Source organism: Saccopteryx leptura, chromosome 10, assembly GCF_036850995.1.
Source record: "Saccopteryx leptura isolate mSacLep1 chromosome 10, mSacLep1_pri_phased_curated, whole genome shotgun sequence".
NCBI lineage: Eukaryota > Metazoa > Chordata > Mammalia > Chiroptera > Emballonuridae > Saccopteryx > Saccopteryx leptura.
The window spans coordinates 62,049,296-62,070,073 of NC_089512.1; the positions used below are offsets into that span (position 1 = coordinate 62,049,296).

The 20,778-nt window shown below is 37.6% G+C and overlaps 1 protein-coding gene across 3 annotated transcripts; it reads right to left on the reverse strand.

Annotated features, from left to right (window-relative positions):
* Positions 1 to 556: 556 nt before the first annotated feature.
* Positions 557 to 20,600, reverse strand: HESX1 (HESX homeobox 1). Of its 3 annotated transcripts, none has more exons than XM_066350914.1 (6): positions 20,357 to 20,600; positions 19,194 to 19,311; positions 2,475 to 2,693; positions 1,780 to 1,979; positions 1,400 to 1,501; positions 557 to 1,305 (listed from the first exon to the last, which is right to left on the reverse strand). In XM_066350914.1, exons 1-6 carry the CDS (start codon positions 20,375 to 20,377, stop codon positions 1,195 to 1,197), a joined length of 771 nt encoding a protein of 256 aa, XP_066207011.1. In that variant the 5' UTR covers positions 20,378 to 20,600; the 3' UTR covers positions 557 to 1,194. The 3 variants fall into 3 exon arrangements, with proteins under 3 accessions (XP_066207011.1, XP_066207013.1, XP_066207012.1); XM_066350916.1 differs by having other exon boundaries at positions 2,475 to 2,753; positions 20,357 to 20,374; XM_066350915.1 differs by lacking the exon at positions 20,357 to 20,600 and having other exon boundaries at positions 2,475 to 2,753; positions 19,194 to 19,646.
* Positions 20,601 to 20,778: the final 178 nt, after the last annotated feature.

Genomic DNA, 20,778 nt, shown 5'->3' on the forward strand with positions numbered 1-20,778 from the left:
TCGTTGGCTCGAGCAAGGGGTTACTCAGTCTGCTGAAGGCCCGCGGTCAAGGCACATATGAAAAAGCAATCAATGAACTAAGGTGTCGCAACGAAAAACTGATGATTGATGCTTCTCATCTCTCTCTGTTCCTGTCTGTCCCTATCTATCCCTCTCTCTGACTCTCTCAAAACAAACAAACAAAAAAACCCCCACTTTAGCTTTCCATTAATTAACTGGAAAACAAATACCCAGATTTCCAGTGGTAGAACCCCTTTCTTGTGATGCTAGTCCTATTTGCACCTTTAATTAACAGATACAATGGCATATGCATAGCAAATACATAGTTTTTGTCCAAGAAAGTGCTCTGATTATGTCCAGCAACTATGTTAGAATATGTACACAAGGCAGTCAGTTATCCTACCTTCTCAGTCAACATACTACTTGTGACAAAATATGTAGTTGATTGGCAATCACTACTCTAGAAATAGATATAAGCCAGATGATCATTATCACTTTAATGAATGAAATTAAAGTACAGCATCAAATGAACTAGAAAAATATTTAAATATTAACATTTACTTGCAGCTCAATTATTTTGTGCAATGCAGTACCAATGGTATGAATATGGCAACTGATATTTTTGTAATTCTACTTGGTATAATGACTTTGCTTTAAAAAAAAAAGCTGAAACTGGCATTCTACAAGGATTTATGGTGAAAAATTCTGACTACATTATGCCAGAAATAAAGAGAAACTAAAGATGTATAAGTAAACCATATTCTAGGATATATTAAAGCATAATCAGGTTTCAAAGTACATGTGAATGAAGCTAATTGAAATAAATCACACCTTTGTGCTTTCTTCAGATTATTTATATACTTGAATTATTTTGTAAATGTAATCCAGTTTGTGGAACCACTTAGTCATGAATTTACTAATTTTAGCAAACTAATTTATTAGATTAAATTTGCTCACTTAAAAAATATCTGGCTTTTCCTGAAAATGTTTATTAAAATATATAGAAAAGGCCTCCATTATATTTAAAAGTGTCCAAGTATAATAGGTACCATGATATAATAGTAATTATTTACAATACAGTTTCAGAAACATGAAAATGTTCAGATTAAATGCAGAAAAGAAACATCACATTTTAAAAACTTGGTATTTTCATTGATTCTTCATGTTCTGTGACTGGAAGATAATTTCACATGTTTAATTTTCTATCTGTTCCAAGAGATTTGTGCTGAAATTTTTTTTTGCCATCAGAAACTGTGATTCTCTGTGGGTCCTCCTCAGTTTTGCACGCCGATTTTGGAACCAGATCTAAAATTAAGGAGAAATAAAATAGATCTCAGAAACATTATCTCATCATTTGTAACATTTCAATTATCATGAATAACAGCTATTTGAAAATTACCTGGATTCTGTCTTCCTCCAGATTCAATTTTTGAGCTAAGTATTCTCTGATATCAATGCCAGGGTAACGGTTTACTCTGAAGACATTTTCCAACACTTCAATCTAAGAATAAGGAAATAGTAATTTAAAATGTTGATTCTTGGTATGCCATCATAAAATGGACTTTAATTTGTATAGCAAAACAACTTTACTTGTATCTTGGGCAATTAATCCATATGCCCTTTTTAAAAAATGACTATCCAGAAACTGTTAAAAGTGATACATTCTATTGTTTAATTAATACAGTTTAAACTGAAATCCCAAAGTGAATGGGCTTTGGCTCAACAGGGTGTCAGTTAAAAGCCTTTTTATTATTTTTATTAGTGGAAAAAACTTCCCACCTGGTTTTGAGTAAAAGCAGTTCTTGGTCTTCTGCCTCTATACCAACTCAACTCTCTTTTCAAAGACAGTCTTTCTGAGGCTGAAAAGTAATTTTCACATTTCAAAATTCTTTCTTCTGGCACTGGGTGATCCACAGTACAAGGAAATAAGATTCCATTAGGAAGACACGGGACATGTAGACTTAGGTTAACATCTTTTTCTAAAAACAGAAAAGTAAACCCCATCTTAAATGTCCAATCCAATATTCCACAAAGTTCTTTAAGAATTTTAGGAACTTGTCTTTAACTGTTTAGTGGCATTCTTGTGGGTTTCACCAAAAAACTGAATTCTTATCAACCAAAAAGCAAACAAAAATGAAGATCCTGCCTTGGTGATATAGATCATTTCCATCTCTGAATGTAATTTATTATTTAGTTAAAAAAGACTTAGAATACCTTATGTGTCAAATAAACATGGTTCTTCTGTAGTAAATGCAGTTTCTCAGCATTTGCTGCGAGTTGGACACTATACCCACTTGGACTTAAGGCTGATACTCTTTTTATTTCCCATAGGTTTCAGCTGGAGACATTAAAAGTCCTAGATACCTCCGTTATGTAACTGGATGAAACTGCAGTTTTTTTCTAACTCTATAAAGTATAAAATTAAAGGCCAAAGTAAATCGTGCAAAAGAAACAGTTTTATAAATTAACCATACCTGAGGAGCTGCAGGTGTCTGCCCAGGGCCTGTGGGGTTTCATGGATGGACCACAGTCTTTCTTCTGGTCCAGTCCTAAAATGCTCTCAATTAAAAAGGAGCAGGACGACGGTTTGCTTTCCCCAAGTCGATCACCTTCCTGAAGGCTGGGAGACATCCTCGCGTGGGCTGCACAGGTCGACAGCTCTGGGCTCTGTGCACTTCTTGACTGGCTCTGCACTACACAAACAGGGCTGAGATCTTCCTGCAGCTCACCTTACGGCTCCGCTGACAAGGGGGCTGGATTTAGAACGTCACTAATTAAAATCCTGACTTAGAAAGTTTTAGCATGTCAATGAACAGCCAGCCAGCAGCTTGAGGAGTTAATTGTTTATTTGTTTGCAAGTAATTAGCAACTAATGGCTACACCAGGGGGGCCACCTACAGGGACAAAAAGTGTTATCTCTCCAAAGCAGAACACAGACTTAATTTACTGAAAAGAAGTGATGCACGAACTAGCACTCTCTTTTATTTGAAATCATTAATGTATAAAATCATGCTTTTTATCCTGAAGTTTATACTTTCATGGACTCCAGTTCCCTAAACATACAGGCAAGATAGAAAAGCAATCAAGTAACAAATAATCTAATTTAAGTGAATTTTCTTCCAGGGAAATTGGAAAAAGTAATAATCTCTTAATGCTATTATGGTAATTCTGATGAAAATGCCTGTTTTCCATATGCATATGTAATAGTAAATGTTGTCAATGAAAACACAATAGTATTTGGAGTGTAGCATACTGGAAAAGGTTGGCAATGTTATTAACACTGAGTGTAATTGTCTTCCAAGTACTTGGATTAATTCATAAGGAACAGTTGCACCAAGTATTTTAAATAATTAACGAGATGATTCCCTACTTTAATCTTTTGTTTCTAATGAGAGATACAAGTTTATATGAAGATTTATATGTAACCACCTCCAAGAGATTTAAAAGCATGACTTCAACCAAAAGGGAAAAATTTCTCTCATCACAGTTATTTCAAAGAAAAGAACATAGTGTACTGTATTTTTTTAAAGAAAAATGTTCCTGTGAGACTGGGGAGCTTCATGAAAACAATAAGTTTGAGAAAAATAACCAAGAACAGAATGTTTTAATTTTAAAAAAGTTTTTAAAAAGATTTTATTTATTGATTTTAGAGAGAGGAGAGAGAGAGAGAAGAGGGGTAGGGACGGGAAGCATCAATCATAGTAGTTGCTTCCCATATGTGCCTTGACCAGGCAAGCCCAGGGTTTCAAACCTGGGACCTTTAGCTTTCCAGGTCGCTGCTTTATCCACTGCACCACCACACGTCAGGCATGTCTTAATTTTTTAGTCCTAAGAAAACTTGAAATTAAAAAAGTAATACAGAGGCTAATTGGGAAGATTTTGAAGTGACCACTCCCTGCAGAAGGTATGATACTTTTAGTTCTTGTACTCTGCTGTAACTCTTCTCCCATTACCTTCGATGAGATTTAAGTGATCAGCTTTATCATGCTTTTAAACAACTACTGGACTTTTCTTCAGGAAAAGTAGTCTCTGCTCATAGAGGAAATAGCCTTCACATGATGAAACTCAACTTCCATCAGATTTTGTTCTATCATGATTTCATAAATATTAAGCTAACTTCTCCTTATGCAAATTCTAAACCAGTGGTAGTCAACCTGGTCCCTACCGCCCACTCATGGGCGTTCCAGCTTTCATGGTGGGCGGCAGCGGAGCAACCAAAGTATAAATAAAAAGATAGATTTAACTATAGTAAGTTGTTTTATAAAGATTTACTCTGCCAAACTTAATGAAAATCTGACATAAAGTACTTGCTAAGTAATTATTATTATATGCTTTAACTTGCTGTAACTCTGCTTTATAAATTTTATAAAGTAAAGTTACTTCCCTACTTATAAATCACCATTACTGTGGAACCGGTGGGTGGTTAGAAAACTTTACTACTAACAGAGATACAAAAGTGGGCAGTAGGTATAAAAAGGTTGACTACCCCTGCTCTAGAGTGATCAAAAGATCCACATCCCCCCCCCCAAAAAAAAAATCCACATACAAAAACATCAACAAGCACACACAGGATGGGTGTATAGAAATACAAGTAAAGTGATACTGAGAATGAATAAACTAGGAAACATTTATACCTCATGGAAGTTTAATCAATAGTAGGTAGGCTGTGCAAAGATGGGGGGGGACCTTAATCTGGGGAGACTTAAAAGAAGAGAGGATTCATATCCTTCCCAGATTCCTTTGCCTCCTTTGAAATATTCATTCCACAATTGCCTGAGCACACACTCAGACCAGAATAAATAGAATAGTATCCTTGCCCTCATGAAGCTCCCTGTGGTGCTGGGAGAGGTGGGGTGGAAAGACAGACAACAAATAGTAAATAAATCAGTAAGTTATTTCATACAATAATCAGAAGAATGAAAAAGAAAATACATGAGCAAGGTAAACTAGATCATCAGTGCAAAGGTGGAAAGAGTCTTCCCTGGGACCCTGCCCACACAGAGTGGTACCTCAGAGGTGCAAGTTGAAAGGATGCTATAGCACATGCTGAAGCAATGCCAGTTCCCAATTTCTTCTTTATCAACAAGGGCATTCCAATATTTTTATTCGTCTTGAGTTGATTTTTTTCTGGACTTACATAATACCAGATTATTAATGAATGAGTTGATGAAAATGAAAGGTAGGAAAGAATGTCTATAAAAATGGGGATAAATGCTTTTTCATAGTTTCACTGAACATATTTTTATAGTGCATTTAATATGTGCCAGACACCATTCTAGGTGCTAGAGATCAGTGATGAACAATACAAGGTAATCAGAGAGTGATAAACTCATTAAAAGGAATACACGAGGTGATGGTGATGAGACATAACAGGGTGGGGGTGAGTAGAATAGGTGGGGAGAGGGTCTTTAAGTATGATGGTTGGGCAGACCTCCCTAGAGAGGTGATATTTTAGCCGAAACTGAGGATGAGAGGAAGTAGCATGCCAAGATCTTGAGATAAAACATTCTAGTCAGAGGGAACAGTGAGTACAAAAGTCTTGCAGCTGAAAAGCGCTGGGATATTTGAGGAAGAAGAGGCAATAGCCAAAAAAAAGTGAGTGGGATCAGTTGCTATTGTTTGGAAAACCAGGCCTGGCTGGAAAATGGATGGCCTTTATAAAAATCATGGTAATGAGTTCAAGTGCAAGGGGAAGACAGGGCACAATTTTAAGATAGGACTGATAGGATGGTCTGAGCAGTTCTTACTCACAAAACTTTTGACATGAAACATGTATGGGTTTTCCATACCAAATAATTCTCCAATTCTCTGCAGACAACAAGTGGGCGTCCTACAATTCAATTCAGTTCTAACACTAACTACCAGGAGTTAGCACAAATCCCACAGGTTAAGGGCTCAGTCCCACAAGTCTGTTGCTCACTTCAGAAGACAGTCACAAATCCCAGGTTGCCAGCTGCGCTTCTGATCAATGGCTATAAATCCAGGGTTTCCAAGAGCCTTCAGGTTCTACTATGTGCTATTAATAGAACGACTCACAAAACTCTGGAGGCACTTTACTGATGTTTACTGGTTTATTATAAAGGATACATCTCAGAAACGATCAAATAGCAGCAATGCCCAGGGCAAGGTCCAGGGAAGGAAGCCTCCGTGCCCTCTAGGGCACACCACTCTCCCCACCTCAATGTGCTCACCAATCTGGAAGCTTTCTGGACCCAGTTGTTTAGGGATTTTTATGGAGGTTTCATTACATAAACATGATTGTTTAAATCACTGGCTGTTGGTGATTGACCTCAATCTCCTGCCCCTCTAGTCTCCCTTGAGTTTAGGAAGTAAAAGTTCTAAATTTCTAATGAAAGTTAACAAACCTGTAGGCAAACTGACCAAGAAGAAAAGAGAGAACACAAATTACCAATATTAGGAATAAAGAGGTGATATAATTACAGAGACTACACATATTAAATAGATAAAAGAATATTATGAACAACTTTATACCAATAAATTCAACAATTTACGTAAAATAAATAAATCTTTTAAAAACTATGATTACCAAAAGTGAGACAAGATGAAATAGAAAATATGATTAGTCAAATATCTATTAAAGAAATTGAGTTGGTTATCAAATTCTTTCCCACAGAGAAAATTCCAGATCCAGATAATTTCACTGGAGAAATTTATCAAACATTTAAAACACCTGACCAGTGGTGGTGCAGAGGATACAGTGTTGTTTGGCCTGGAACACTGATTTTCCTGATTTGAAACCCCGAGGTCACCAGCTTGAGTGTGCAATCATCAACATGATGCCATGGTCGCTGGCTTGAGCCCAAAGGTTGCTGGCTTGAGCAAGGGGTCACTGGTCAGGCTTGGACCCCTACCCCTGTCAAGGAACATATGAGAAGCAATCAATGAACAACTAAAGTGACACAACTACAAGTTGATGCTTCTCATCTCTCTCCCTGTCCCCCTCTCAAAACAACATCAACAAACATTTAAAGAATAATCTTAAACAAATACTGATCTTATACAAAGTCTTCCAGAATATGAAAGGGGACCCTTCTAAATTTGTTTTATAAGGCCTGAATAACCCTGATAACAGAAAAATTTCAAAAAAGTTATTGTAGATAAATATCCTTCATGAACACAGACTTTTTTTCTATAAAATATTAGCAAAATGAATGTAGAAACATACAAAAAAGGGTAATACATTATGACTAAGTGGGGCTTTTCCCAGAAAGGCAAGGAGGGTTTAATTTTCAAAAATCAATCAATGTAAATCATAGTAACAGAAAAAAAAAAAAGAAAATCATATGACCACATTAACAGATGTAGAAAAATATTCATTCATGATTTAAAAAAATCTTTCAACAAATTAAGATTAAAAGTAACATCCTCAATTTGATAAACATCATCTAGAAATAATCAACTAGCAATATTTAATGGTGAAATATTGTTTTCCCCCTACAATTAGGAACAAGGAAAGGATGTTAACTTTAAGCATTTCTACTTAACACTATAGTGGTTCTAAGCTAGTGCAATAAGGCAAGGAAGAGAAATAAAAATCATATAGATCAGAAAAGAAGTAAACTTAATAGATGACATACTTATCTACACAGAAAAAATCTTAAGAATCTACAAAATAGATTCTTTAAAAAGTATAATTTCATTTATGTGACGTTCTAGAATAGATAAAACTAGTTTATATTTTAAAAAATGAGAAAGTGGGGATGGAGGTAGAGAATAACTGGGAATAAGGAAACTTGGGGGTGGGTAATGGTAATGTTCCATATCCTGCTGGAGTTTGGATTTCACAGATGTATGCATCTGTCAAAACTCATTGATTGGTACCCTTTAAAAATTGTTCACTTCACTGTATGTAAAATTCTATCTATTAAAGCATAAACAGCCTGACCTGTGGTGGCGCAGTGGATAAAGCATCAACCTGGAATGCTGAGATCGCCGGTTCAAAGCCCTGGGCTTGCCTGGTCAAAGCACATATGGGAGTTGATGCTTCCTGCTCCTCCCCCCATTCTTTCTCTCTCTCTCTCTCTCTCTCCTTTCTCTCTAAAAATGAATAAATAAAATCTAAAATAAAATAGAAAAGAGTGAATTTAAAAAGAAAAAAAATTAAAAAAAATTAAAGCATAAGCAAGTATTGAACTACAGTTAATGATATGAATGCTGAAGAGTTTAAGGGAGAAATTGCTGATGTCTACTACTTTAAAATGCATAAGAATTAGATTGATGGATGGATAGGTATGTGATTAATATTACACATTCATTTATATCTTTAGACCAATGGAACTTGTAATCCAATAGTTTTCTAAGATAATGAAAATGTTTTATATCTGAGCTATCCAACGTGGTAGCTGAAAGCCACATGTGGCCAATGAGCACTTGAAATGTGGCTAGTCTAGTGCAACTGAGGAATTAAATTTTAAATTAAATTATATTTCAATTAAATTTAGATAGCCACATGTGGTAAGTGGCTTTATATTGTACAGCATAAAGAACATTTCTATCACTGCAGAAAGTTCTGTTGGACAATGCTGGTCTAGACATACAGAACAAAGTTGAAAATAGTGATAATGAATACAGACCATTCTTTTGTTCCTGACATGAAAATAGTGTTTCACAATTAATATAGTATCTACTGTTGGTTTCTAGTAAATGTTACTTATTTAGAGTAATGTCATAATGAGTAAAAATACAACATATCTATATTGCTTTATAGCTTCTAAAGCATTTTAGCATATTTGTAATTAATCCTTTTACAAATCCTCCACTACAGTGTGTCCATAAAGTCATGGTGCACTTTTGACCGGTCACAGGAAAGCAACAAAAGAGGATAGAAATGTGAAATCTGCACCAAATAAAAGGAAAACCTTCCCAGTTTCTGTAGGATGATGTGGCAGAGCTTTGACTTGAATTTTCTGTTTGCAAATTCCCTGTTCTATTGACTTCATTAATTAATGGCCATTTTAACACCCTCACCAATGATCTCATGATATAAACATCAAAGGTACTGATCAGGAAAGAAAAAGGTTGTGAAATTTTGCAAATGATATATCCTCAATATCTTTTAACAGTTATTTTGTTATGAGAAATAAAAGTTTGATAATTGACATTGAAGAGAAGAGATTCTAGGAATCATAAAATTGGACAGTCTGTGGCCCTGGCCGGTTGGCTCAGCGGTAGAGCGTCGGCCTGGCGTGCGGGGGACCCAGGTTCGATTCCCGGCCAGGGCACATAGGAGAAGCGCCCATTTGCTTCTCCACCCCACCCCCTCCTTCCTCTCTGTCTCTCTCTTCCCCTCCCGCAGCCGAGGCTCCATTGGAGCAAAGATGGCCCAGGCGCTGGGGATGGCTCCTTGGCCTCTGCCCCAGGCACTAGAGTGGCTCTGGTCACGGCAAAGTGACCCCCCCCCCCAGGGGCAGAGCATCGCCCCCTGGTGGGCAGAGCGTCGCCCCTGGTGGGCGTGCCGGGTGGATCCTGGTCGGGCGCATGCAGGAGTCTGTCTGACTGTCTCTCCCCGTTTCCAGCTTCAAAAAAAAAAAAAAAAAAAAAAAAAAATTGGACAGTCTGTATTAGAATTATCTACCTCTACAAGATAAAGCAAAAATTCAGATTTTATGTTTTGTTTTGTTTTATAATGTGTAAATCCACTCAAGTTTTGATAAATTTTTTTCTGTGTATTAAAATTAAGTCCTAAGTCATTACTATCAGAAAAAATGCCCAATGTCTTAGGTGTTTTGGCAGTGATTTTTTTTTAATTTAATTTTTTTTATTTTTATTTTTTTATTTAAATAAATTTTTATTACTGTTAATGGAGTGACATTAATAAATCAGGGTACATATATTCAAAGAAAACATGTCTAGGTTATCTTGTCATTCAATTATGTTGCATACCCATCACCCAGAGTCAGATTGTCCTCCGTCACCCTCTATCTAGTTTTCTTTGTGCCCCTCCCCCTCCCCCTAGCCCTCTCCCTCCAGCGTCCTTCCTCCTCCCACCCCTGGTAACCACCACACTCTTGTCCATGTCTCTTAGTCTCGTTTTTTATGTTCCACCAATGTATGGACTCATGTAGTTCTTGTTTTTTTCTGATTTACTTATTTCACTCCGTATAATGTTATCAAGATCCCACCATTTTGTTGTAAATGATCCGAAGTCATCATTTCTTATGGCTGAGTAGTATTCCATAGTGTATATGTGCCACATCTTCTTTATCCAGTCTTCTATTGAAGGGCTTTTTGGTTGTTTCCATGTCTTGGCCACTGTGAACAGTGCTGCAATGAACATGGGGCTACATGTGTCTTTACATATCAATGTTTCTGAGGTTTTGGGGTATATACCCAGTAGAGGGATTGCTGGGTCATAAGGTAGTTCTATTTTCAGTTTTTTGAGGACCCACCATACTTTCCTCCATAATGGTTGTACTACTTTACAGTCCCACCAACAGTGGATGAGAGTTCCCTTTTCTCCGCAGCCTCTCCAACATTTGCTATTACCCCTCTTGTTGATAATAGCTAATCTAACGGGGGTGAGGTGGTCTCTCATTGTAGTTTTGATTTGCATTTCTCTAATAACTAATGAAGATGAGCATCTTTTCATATATCTGTTGGCCATTTGTATTTCTTCCTGGGAGAAGTGTCTGTTCATGTCCTCTTCCCATTTTTTTATTGGATTGTTTGTTGTTGAGTTTTATGAGTTCTTTGAATATTTTGGATATTAGGCCCTTATCTGAGCTGTTGTTTGAAAATAACATTTCCCATTTAGTTGGCTGTCTGTTTATTTTGATGTCATTTTCTCTCGCTGAGCAAAAACTTTTTATTCTGATGTAGTCCCATTCATTTATCTTTGCCTTCACTTCTCTTGCCATTGGAGTCAAGTTCATAAAATGTTCTTTAAAACCCAGGTCCATGAGTTTAGTACCTATGTCTTCTTCTATGTACTTTATTGTTTCAGGTCTTATATTTAGGTCTTTGATCCATTTTGAATTAATTTTAGTACATGGGGACAAGCTGTAGTCGAGTTTCATTCTTTTACATGTGGCTTTCCAGTTTTCCCAACACCATTTGTTGAAGTTGGCAGTGATTTTTAATAAATCAGCCATATAATTATTATGTGGGCATAATAAGAAAGAAACATAATACTCAAAGCTCTAATGACATTTATACCTTAGTTTTGCACAGGAATTACACTGTCCTATTTGAAACTGTTAGTGTTTTTAAATGTTAAAACATGTGTTCTAAAATAAAAGTTTATTTTTTACTGTTATACATTCAGTGTCTCCTAGAACAATGACAAAGTAGACATTCAATAAATATTTGTTGAATAAGTGAATAAACAAATGGATTGATGGATGGATAGGACTAGGAAGAGGACCTCTGTAAACTGCACAGGCAATGTAAACACTGTGGGTTTACTATTGTTGCCACTGTTTAAAAACTTTTAAAAAAAATTTCAATTAAGTTTACATTCAATATTATTTTGTAGTAATTTCAGGTGTACAGCAGAGAGGTTATACAATTATATACATTACAAAGTGGTCCCCTGATATTTCCAACACCCTCCTGGTACCATCCACAGTTATTACAGTATTATTAACTATATCCCCTATGCTGTATTTTATGTCCCTATGACTGTTCTGCATCTGCCAGTTTGTACTTCTTAATCGCGTCACCTTTTTTACCTAGTCTTGCAACCCGCCTCTTCTCTCTGGCTTTTAGTGTGTAAAGGTACTCCCAGTTTTCTATGAACCACTTAAAAATCACTCCGGGGTAACCCACAAATTCGAAGACATTATGGCATTCTGCAACTGAAGTTTAATAAAAAGTGAGATGGGAATTCATTTTAAAAATCTGAGATTAAAGTTTTTAAATCTTGAGTTACGTTGAACAATTCCCATCTGTGGCACTGTGTCCTTCCATTGTTACCTGAGACACAAGGTATCTTTCCCAGTGATTACAGGGTTGGGAGAGTTCGGACTGTTTCATACACACTTCTGTCTCTCCCAGTACCCATCACAGTACTTATCACATAGGAGATATTAAATAAAGGTTTGTTGAATAAATTCACTTTATTTATAATATTTAAAAACCTTTCAACCTTTATTCTCAAATATGAAGAGCACAGTTTCATATTTTTATATTTTCAAATCAGTTAAAATTGTTTTCAGTATAGTGCTTTGAACATAGTAGGCCCTTTATTTAATTATTATTATTATTATTTTTGGTATTTTTTCTGAAGTGAGAAGTGGGGAGGTAGAGAGACACCTGCATGTGCCTGGCCGGGATCCATCCGGCATGCCCACCAGGGGGTGATGCTCTGCCCATCTGGGGTGTTGCTCTGTTGCAACCAGAGCCATTCTACCTCCTGAGGCAGAGGCCATAGAGCCATCCTCAGCGCCCGGGCCAACTTTGTTCCAATGGCGCCTTGGCTACAGGAAGGGAAGAGAGAGATAGACAGAAAGGAGATAGGGAAGGGTGGAGAAGCAGATGGGTGCTTCTCCTGTGTGTCCTGGCTGGAAATCAAACTTGGGACATCCACACACTGGGTTGACGCTCTACAACTGAGCCAACCGGCTAGGGCCATGATTTATTTTTTTAATAAATATATATATATATTTTTTAGAGGTTGTTTTTTTTTTAGATTTTATTTATTCATTTTTTTAGAGAGAGGAGACAGAGAAGGGGAGAGGAGCAGAAAGCATCAACTCCCATATGTGCCTTGACCAGGCAAGCCCAGGGATTTGAACTGGTGACCTCAGCATTCCAGGTCGACGCTTTTACCCACAGCGCCACCACAGGTCAGGCCTTTTTTAATAAATTTTTATTGATTTATTTATTTAACAGAGAAAGGGGCGAGAGAGAGAGAAAGGGAAAGAGAAACATTAATTTGTTGTTCCACTTTATCCACGCATCATTGGTTCATTCTTGTATGTGCCTCAATGGAGAATTGAACCCGCAACCCTGGCACATCAGGAATATGCTCCAACTAACTGATATGCTTGGCCAGAGAGTAGGCCCTTGATTGAAAAATTGATATAAGCCCTGGTGGGATAGCTCAGTTGGTTAGAGTTTTGTTCAGATAAGCAAAGGTTGCAGGTTCAATCCCTGATCATGACAAATACAGGCACAGATCCATGTTTCTCTCTCTCTCATCCTCTCTTTAAAATCAATAAATTAAAAAAAATTAAAAATTTATATTTGGTCATTTAAAACATAAATACATTTTTATTTTAAAAAGATTCACTCAATACTACAATAATAGCGTAAAATGTAAAAATCTTTACTCCCCAACCCACTGGTTACCACTATTAACAGTTCAGTGCCTTTCCTCCCCCACCCTTTTTTTTTTACTGACTTTCAGAGAGGAAGGGAAAGACACACACACACACACACACACACACACACACACACACACACAATTGATTTGCCACTCTACCATTCATGTCATCATTGGTTGATTCTTGCATGACCCCAACCAGAGACTGAACCCACACCTCAGTATGTCAGGACGACACTTCAACCAACTAAGCCACTCCTTCCTGTCTTTTTAAAATGCCTTCACATAAATAGGTAGACATAGACAGACATGTTTTTATCCACACGGAGTCAGATGTTACTGTTCTGCTGTGGGTTCACTGCCTCCTCCCCCACCTCCACCCTACACACTGTATCAGTATGTATAGCTCTTTCTCATTCTTCAACAATTGCTTGATGCTAGACATCAAGTGGATGAACCATACTTTATTGCCAACACTCCTGATAATGAGCACTTAGGTTTGTCTCCAATTTCTTCTTCTTTTTTTACTATAACAAACATTATGGCAGTGAATACCTTGTAGTATTTCCATGGAAAAATTTATTTGAAGAGTATATTATTTTTTGGTGCACATTGTCATATTTCTTTCTAAGAAAGCTTTATCAGTGAACACTCCCACCTAGTCTAGCCCTTCCTTGTCCTTATGTCCTTTCCAGACTGACAGTGAGAATAGACAACTCAGGGTTAGGCTAAATTAGACTCAGGTTTTCCCCAGCCTCAATATTCAAAGATAAAACAGTTTAGGATTTAGGGCTCTGATTGGCTCAGGCCTACACTTCAGTGCCATTTAATCTAATCATTGTAGATTAAATGGGAAAGCCTGATTGGTATTCATAACACTATTCCTAAGGAATCAATGTTATGGTTCTTATCAATTTAGACACAAACTTTTAAATTATAGCAAACATTTATTACACTCCAGTATATATAAAAGCCCTTACGTCAAAGTGATAAAACACTAGCAAGGGTAATGGTTATACTGTTTAAAATAGTATCAGTATTCTATAAGAGAATGAGTACAATCTTCTAACTTAGATAATATTGGTTTCTTTAGATATGATAAAAAGGGAAAAATGAAGAAAATGAGTTACCTTAAAAGCATTAAAATATTTAGTATTTGTTTAAATGAAGAAAATAAACTAATTTTTATTGAATACTTATTGTGCTTAGCACTATTCTTAGCACTGGGTACTAGGTACCCAGGAGATGAAATGATTTCTGCCCTCATGAAACCCATGATGAAGATAGCAATATTAATTTTATGAGGTGAGATCATGATCATGATTATGTTAAAAATGCTCATTAACTACCAATTTTACTATAGAAAATGTTAATTTACCCATAATTTATGATATCTCCTACTACTAATTCATTCAGCTTCCTCAACTTTTATTAAAGGTGTTTTTATCCAAAACTAGGTAAAAGTCAAAGTCTTCACCATAGGCCACAAGGTTTTACACAATCTGGCTTCCTCTTCCTCTCTCTTCCAAGTCAGACCCGCCATGGATCAATCCTCTCCTTCTATCCTGGTCTCTGTGCAATTCTTGAAACAAGGCAGACCACCTCTGCCTTAAGGTGTTCCCTACCTGAACTGCTTTCTCCCCAGATGTTCCCGTTGCTTACTTCAAGTGTTTGTTCAGATGTCTCCTTCTCAATGAAGTCCACTTTGATGAACCTATTTAAAATTGCAACTGCCTGTTCACCCCATTTTCCCTGCTCTATTACTTTCTATAGTATTTGCCACTTTCAAATATACTGTACTTCTAATAAGGCTTATTATGTTTATTTTTTTTATCATTTACCACTAAACTGTAGGTCCACAAGGGCAGAATTTTTAATATTTTGTTCATTACCTAGTAATTATTTGCTGAATAAAGACAACCATTTTCTGAGGTATTACTTTGAAACTGAAAACTAAATTTATGGCACCACCTAGAGTTCTTGGAAGGATGTGCTGATTAACCCTGAGATTTATTTGCATAGCCATGCTTTAATCAAATTCTATTTGTTTGTTTGCTTTTACAGCCCTCTGTGGTTCTGCAAAAATTAAAAATTTTTTTCATGAACAAACAATATGAAACATACTGACTTCTCTAATTTTCTACACTGACTTGCCCCAGAATTTTTATGAGTGTAGGAGTATCATGAAGTCCTATGTCATTTAACTTAAGGCATTTCCCCCTCCCCACTGCTAAAAATAAAAAGTAGGGTAATAGCTTTTGCTGTTTTGGTACCTACAACTGATCTCCAGATGTTAAAATTCATATTTACTAATTTTAAAATTTTTGTTTTGGCCATAAAAGCCCTTACGTCAAAGTGATAAAACACTAGCAAGGGTAATAATGGTTATACTGTTTAAAATAGTATCAGTATTCTATAAGAGAATGAGTACAATCTTCTAACTTAGATAATATTGGTTTCTTTAGATATGATAAAAAGGGAAAAATGAAGAAAATGAGTTACCTTAAAAGCATTAAAATATTTAGTATTTGTTTAAATGAAGAAAATAAACTAATTTTTATTGAATACTTATTGTGCTTAGCACTATTCTTAATTAATTCATTAATCATCTTCACAACCTCATAATGTAGGTTCTCTAGCTTGACCAGGTAGGTGTAGGCACAGTGGCTAGAATGTCAGCCTGGGACACCGAGGACCCAGGTTCGAAACCCCAAGGTAGATGACTTGAGCATGGGATCATAGACATGACCCTATGGCCATTGGCTTGAGCCCAAAGGTCACTGATTTGAAGCCCAAGATCACTGGCTTGGCTGGAGCCCTCTGGGCAAGGTACATATGAGAAAGCAATCATTGAACAACTAAGGTACTGCAGCTATGAGTTGATGCTTCTCATGTCTCTCCCTTCCTGTCTGTTTGTTCCTGTTTCTCTCTCTCTCTCTCTCAAAAAAAAAGTAGGTCCTCTATACTAGATCTTCTTTTTCAGATGATGGGATGGAGACACAAAGTCACAGAACTTGTAAATAGTGAAGCCAGGATTCAAAGCAGGCGAACTGGATCCACAATCCATATCCATGAGTCAGACCCATGCTTTTATCCACCTCCCCACAGAAATGAGATACTGCTTTGTTTCAAAGTTCTTGGGCTAGCCAAAAAAATAAATTTAGTAATGTCTTCTTCTTCCAAAAGGAATCAAGGCAATCATAAAAGAAACAGAAGCATACACAATTATTCTAGGAATAAAGTTTTATTCTTATTACAGTTGAGAAAGTAGAAGCTACAGAATTTGCCTTGTATTCTAAGGATACTGTGGCAAATAGCAAAAGCAATATTAGCATCAAGGTCAAAGGCAGAGGATGGTCTGTAGTGGCACAATAAAGAATTTGTTGGTTCTTGCTGCCCATCCACCTCTTTTTGAAATCTACTTCTCAGAACTTTTGATTCTACCCTCAAATTGCCCAAAGCTTCCCCCTACTCGACCACTGGTTCTAATGTTTTAATGTATATGGAGGAAACTCAGTTTCCCAAATTACCAATTAATATGCTCATTTCTTGAATTTGGTTCATCTCGGCTATGTGTTAAAAAACAACTGAGCCTGACCCAGGCGGTGGCACAATGGATAGAGCATCAGACTGGGACGCGGAGGATCCAGAGTTTGAAACCCCGTGGTTGCCAGCCTGAACACAGGCTCATCTGGCTTGAGCAAGGGCTCACCAGCTTTAGCGCAGGGTGGCTGGCTTGAGCGTGGGATCATAGACATGACCCCATGGTCGCTAGCTTGAACCTAAAAGGTCGCTGGCTTGAAGCCCATAGTTACTGGCTTGAGTCCAAGGTCGCTCGCTTGAGCAAGGGGTCACTTGCTCTGCTGTAGCCTCCTAGTCAAGGCACATATGAGAAAGCAATCAATGAACAACTGAGGTGCTGCAATGAAGAATTGATGCTTCTCATCTCTCTCCCTTCCTGTCTGTCTATCCCTATCTGTCCCTTTCTTTGACTCTCTGTCTTTGTCAAAAAAACAAAAACAAAAAACAATTGAATTAAATGTTAAAGTGAGAATATTAAAAAGGATTTACTAGGTACCATATAGAATTATTTGCATTATATATTATACTTTTAAAAGGAGTATGAATTCCTCAAAATTTTAATTTATTGAGTCTTTCAGGGGAATATTTGTGAGTAGACTTCATGTGCTCTCCAGGTGATTCTGGAAATGGTGCCCCTCTCGCTTTCCTCAGGTGGAACCTAAGACTCCTTTCCTCAATGTTTTCTTGGCTCTTTAAATTTTCTAAAAATACAAGGTTATTTGGGAAAGGGTTTTTGGACAGTTTTTCAACATGCACTTTGAGGATTATTTGCTTTGATTCATCTGGGGTGACTCCCACCCCACTTTTGACCTCCAGCATCAGAATCTACCAGATGCGCTAAGAAATCTATATTCTAACAACCTCCCCTAGGTGACTTCTATAACCTAGGGGGATAATTTTGAAAAGTACAGCATCAGCGTCACTTATGTTGTTGGATTATTTCCTATTATAGACCACAGACCAGAACCTCAAGGAGTATCATGTAAAAACCTAATTATAAGATCAAATATAATTTCAGGAGACTAATTATTAGCAAATCTATTTACAGGACTATAGTCCTTTTATTGTAAATTATATGTGTGAAACATCTCAATGAATTATACGTGTGAAACATCTCAAAGAATTTTTTGGTGAACGTCATTTAATCCTGCCCTGCCTTCCATTAAGTTAACCAGCTGGCCAAAGTTCTTACTATGCTACCAACATGTGAGTCTCCAGTAACCCCTGAGGCATTATCTCTGAACAAGCCTCATTTCCTGTATAAAAGGAATTGAGTTTGGTCAACTGTACAGAATTTAGGTTGTTTAAATTTAAATTGGTTATCAAAGGAGATTGTAATTCTGCAGTTCTAGAGATTTGTGTGTGTGTGTGTGTGTGTGTGTGTGTGTGTGTGTGTGTGACAGAGACAGAGAGAGAGAGAGAGAGAGAGAGAGAGAGAGACAGATAGGGTCAGACAGGAAGGGAGAGAGATGAGAAGCATCAATTCTTCATTGCGGCACCTTAGTTGTTCATTGATTGCTTTCTCATATGTGCCTTGACTGGGGGGCTACAGCAGAGCAGGTGACCCCTTGCTCAAGCCAGAGACCTTGGGCTTCAAGCCAGCAACTATGGGGTCATAAATATGACCCCATGCTTAAGTAGCAATCTGGCACTCAAGTCTATGACCCCGCGCTCAAGCTGGTGAGCCCGCCTCAAGCCGGCAACCTTGGGATTTCAAACCTGGATCCTCTGAGTCCCAGGCCGACGCTCTATCCACTGCACCACTGCCTGGCTCCACTGCACCACTGCACCACTGCCCGGCCAGGCAGCTTTAGAGATGTTTTAAAATAGGAAATATAATAATCTTTTTGGATGATTGGAGTGTACAAAAGCCTAAAGACAGAGGATCCAAAAAGGCCTTTAAAGATTCTTTCAAGTTTCATAATACATAATTGTCTCTCCATCCAATTAAATGTCAATTTGTTTTTGTTTGTTTCATTTTTTAATTAGCAGAGCCTGGCAAGAATTCCTTGCCCCTCCCTGATAATGTAATAGCCTCTTAAGAATACTTTACAAAAATACAGTTTAGATTCATATAAAATACAAAGAAGGAAACCATTTAACTTGATGAATATACTCCACCTAGATAATTCAGATACCTAACAGAATTTTTCACTGGAATTATTGGCCAACTGGCAAAACCCTTCAGTAAAACCATGAAATTACTCTTCTTTCTTATACTGTTTTCACTTGTCACTTACTCCTGATTCTTATCTATTGTCAGTCACTTCTTTTCTTTTCCTTCACTTCTAATTTAAATCACAGTTCAACCAAGAAGGTCACTTACCTTGAAAGTTTTCCTCTTTGGAGCCAGATGGCATGCTGCGGTGCTGCCAAAGCGAAAAAGAAGTACGGAAGGATGGACTTAGGTTGCTGGGATCTGTAGATGCTGTCTGTGGGTACACCTAAACAGTTGGGAACCAGTAACACTAGGTAAGAACTGACTCCAAAACACCTTTCAAAAACTGAAGATCTCTTCCGGAGGGTGAGTAGTTGATAAACAATCTAAGGGGAGAGCATTTATTTAAAGCATGTAATACTAAGGGTAATTCTGTGAAACTACTGCAAGTCTACCTGGTAAAAGCATTTAAAACCCGATTTTATCCTTGTTCAAGAAATTGAGGGAAAATCTAGCATTTTAGTTGAAAATATGTAACTTCCATTCCTGTTACTGTATTTGGATCTGTTCCACTGTATCTAGATTTGTTCAAATGTTATCTGTGGAATCAGGCAACGAATAATCTTTATGCAGCATTTTTTTTTTGTAGTTCTTGAATAAAAATGGGATGGAGGTGGGATTAGTGGCTAGATTTTTAAAAGACATTGGTGATTTGCCATTTCATCTATAATGAAAGCTTCTAACTCTGCAGAGGAATAAAAGAGGCAGTGTGAGGTTGGGTAAGATGGAAAAAGGCCCAAGTTCTAATCCAGCCAAGTCGTATTATCAGAGCTTTATTTTTCTCTATTGTAAAATTAGAGGGGGAAGAAGATGTTGAGATTTAAAGTTTCTTCTGCCCTGGCTAGATAGCTGGGTTGGTTACAGCATCCTTCAGAAGCAGAGGTTGCTAGTTGGATCTCCAGTCAGGGCACATACAGGAACAGATTAGTGTTTCTGTCTCTTTCTCTCTCAAATCAATAAAATAAACATTAAAATAAAGAAATAAAGTTTCTTACAAAATTCTTTGACCAAACAGAAATGCTAATCAGTTACCTACATAATTAACTACCGTATCTTATTTTTAAAAGATGTTTTCATTTGTGATTTAAAAACTACGGAAGTCTAAGTTGTGGCATGTCAGTCCTTCAAGACCAGGTAGGAATTGAATTGGCTACAAAGTAACACCTTTTAAGCTGAACAGACTGATTTCCACGGGTCCAGAAAAAATAATTTCGAGTCTAATGTCCACGAATTTATGGGAAAGCCCTGTTAATGCTTCGGATCCCACAGACCTCTGAATTAGCCAGCACCATTTTGATGGAATGGGGAGACCGGACGCTTCCGGAGCGTTGGGAAAGTTCTAATTTGAGAAACGAAAAAAAGGCAGCAACAGTGGAGCCTCTCCCATGGTCTCTGACGAAAAATGTTGAGGGAGAACTAAAAACGCCTCATATCCCCAGTGTGGTCCTCACTCGACGCTTGGCGGCTGGACACGCGTACGGTGGTAAGAGACGATCCTCCACGAACTACATCCAAACGCGCGCGCACGGCGGGTGCCTGCAGGGAGCAGGGAGCACCGCCCCCAGCCTGCGAGCCCGCGCTCACTGCAGAGCCCAGGGAGGTGAAGGAACATCCCGGCCAGCCCCGCCGCATTGACAGGCGTCGCCGCGAGCCAGTAAGCGCGCCGAGAGGCGGGCAGGGAGGCCGAGGGGGC

Coding starts and splice junctions, on each gene's coding strand:
- HESX1 (XM_066350914.1), bottom strand. CDS start 20,377: ATGGTGCTGGCTAATTCAGAG. Junction 19,312..20,356: donor TGGTGCTGGCTAATTCAGAG/GTCTGTGGGATC, acceptor CCAACTGTTTAG/GTGTACCCACAGACAGCATC. Junction 1,306..1,399: donor TGGAGGAAGACAGAATCCAG/GTAATTTTCAAA, acceptor CCTTAATTTTAG/ATCTGGTTCCAAAATCGGCG.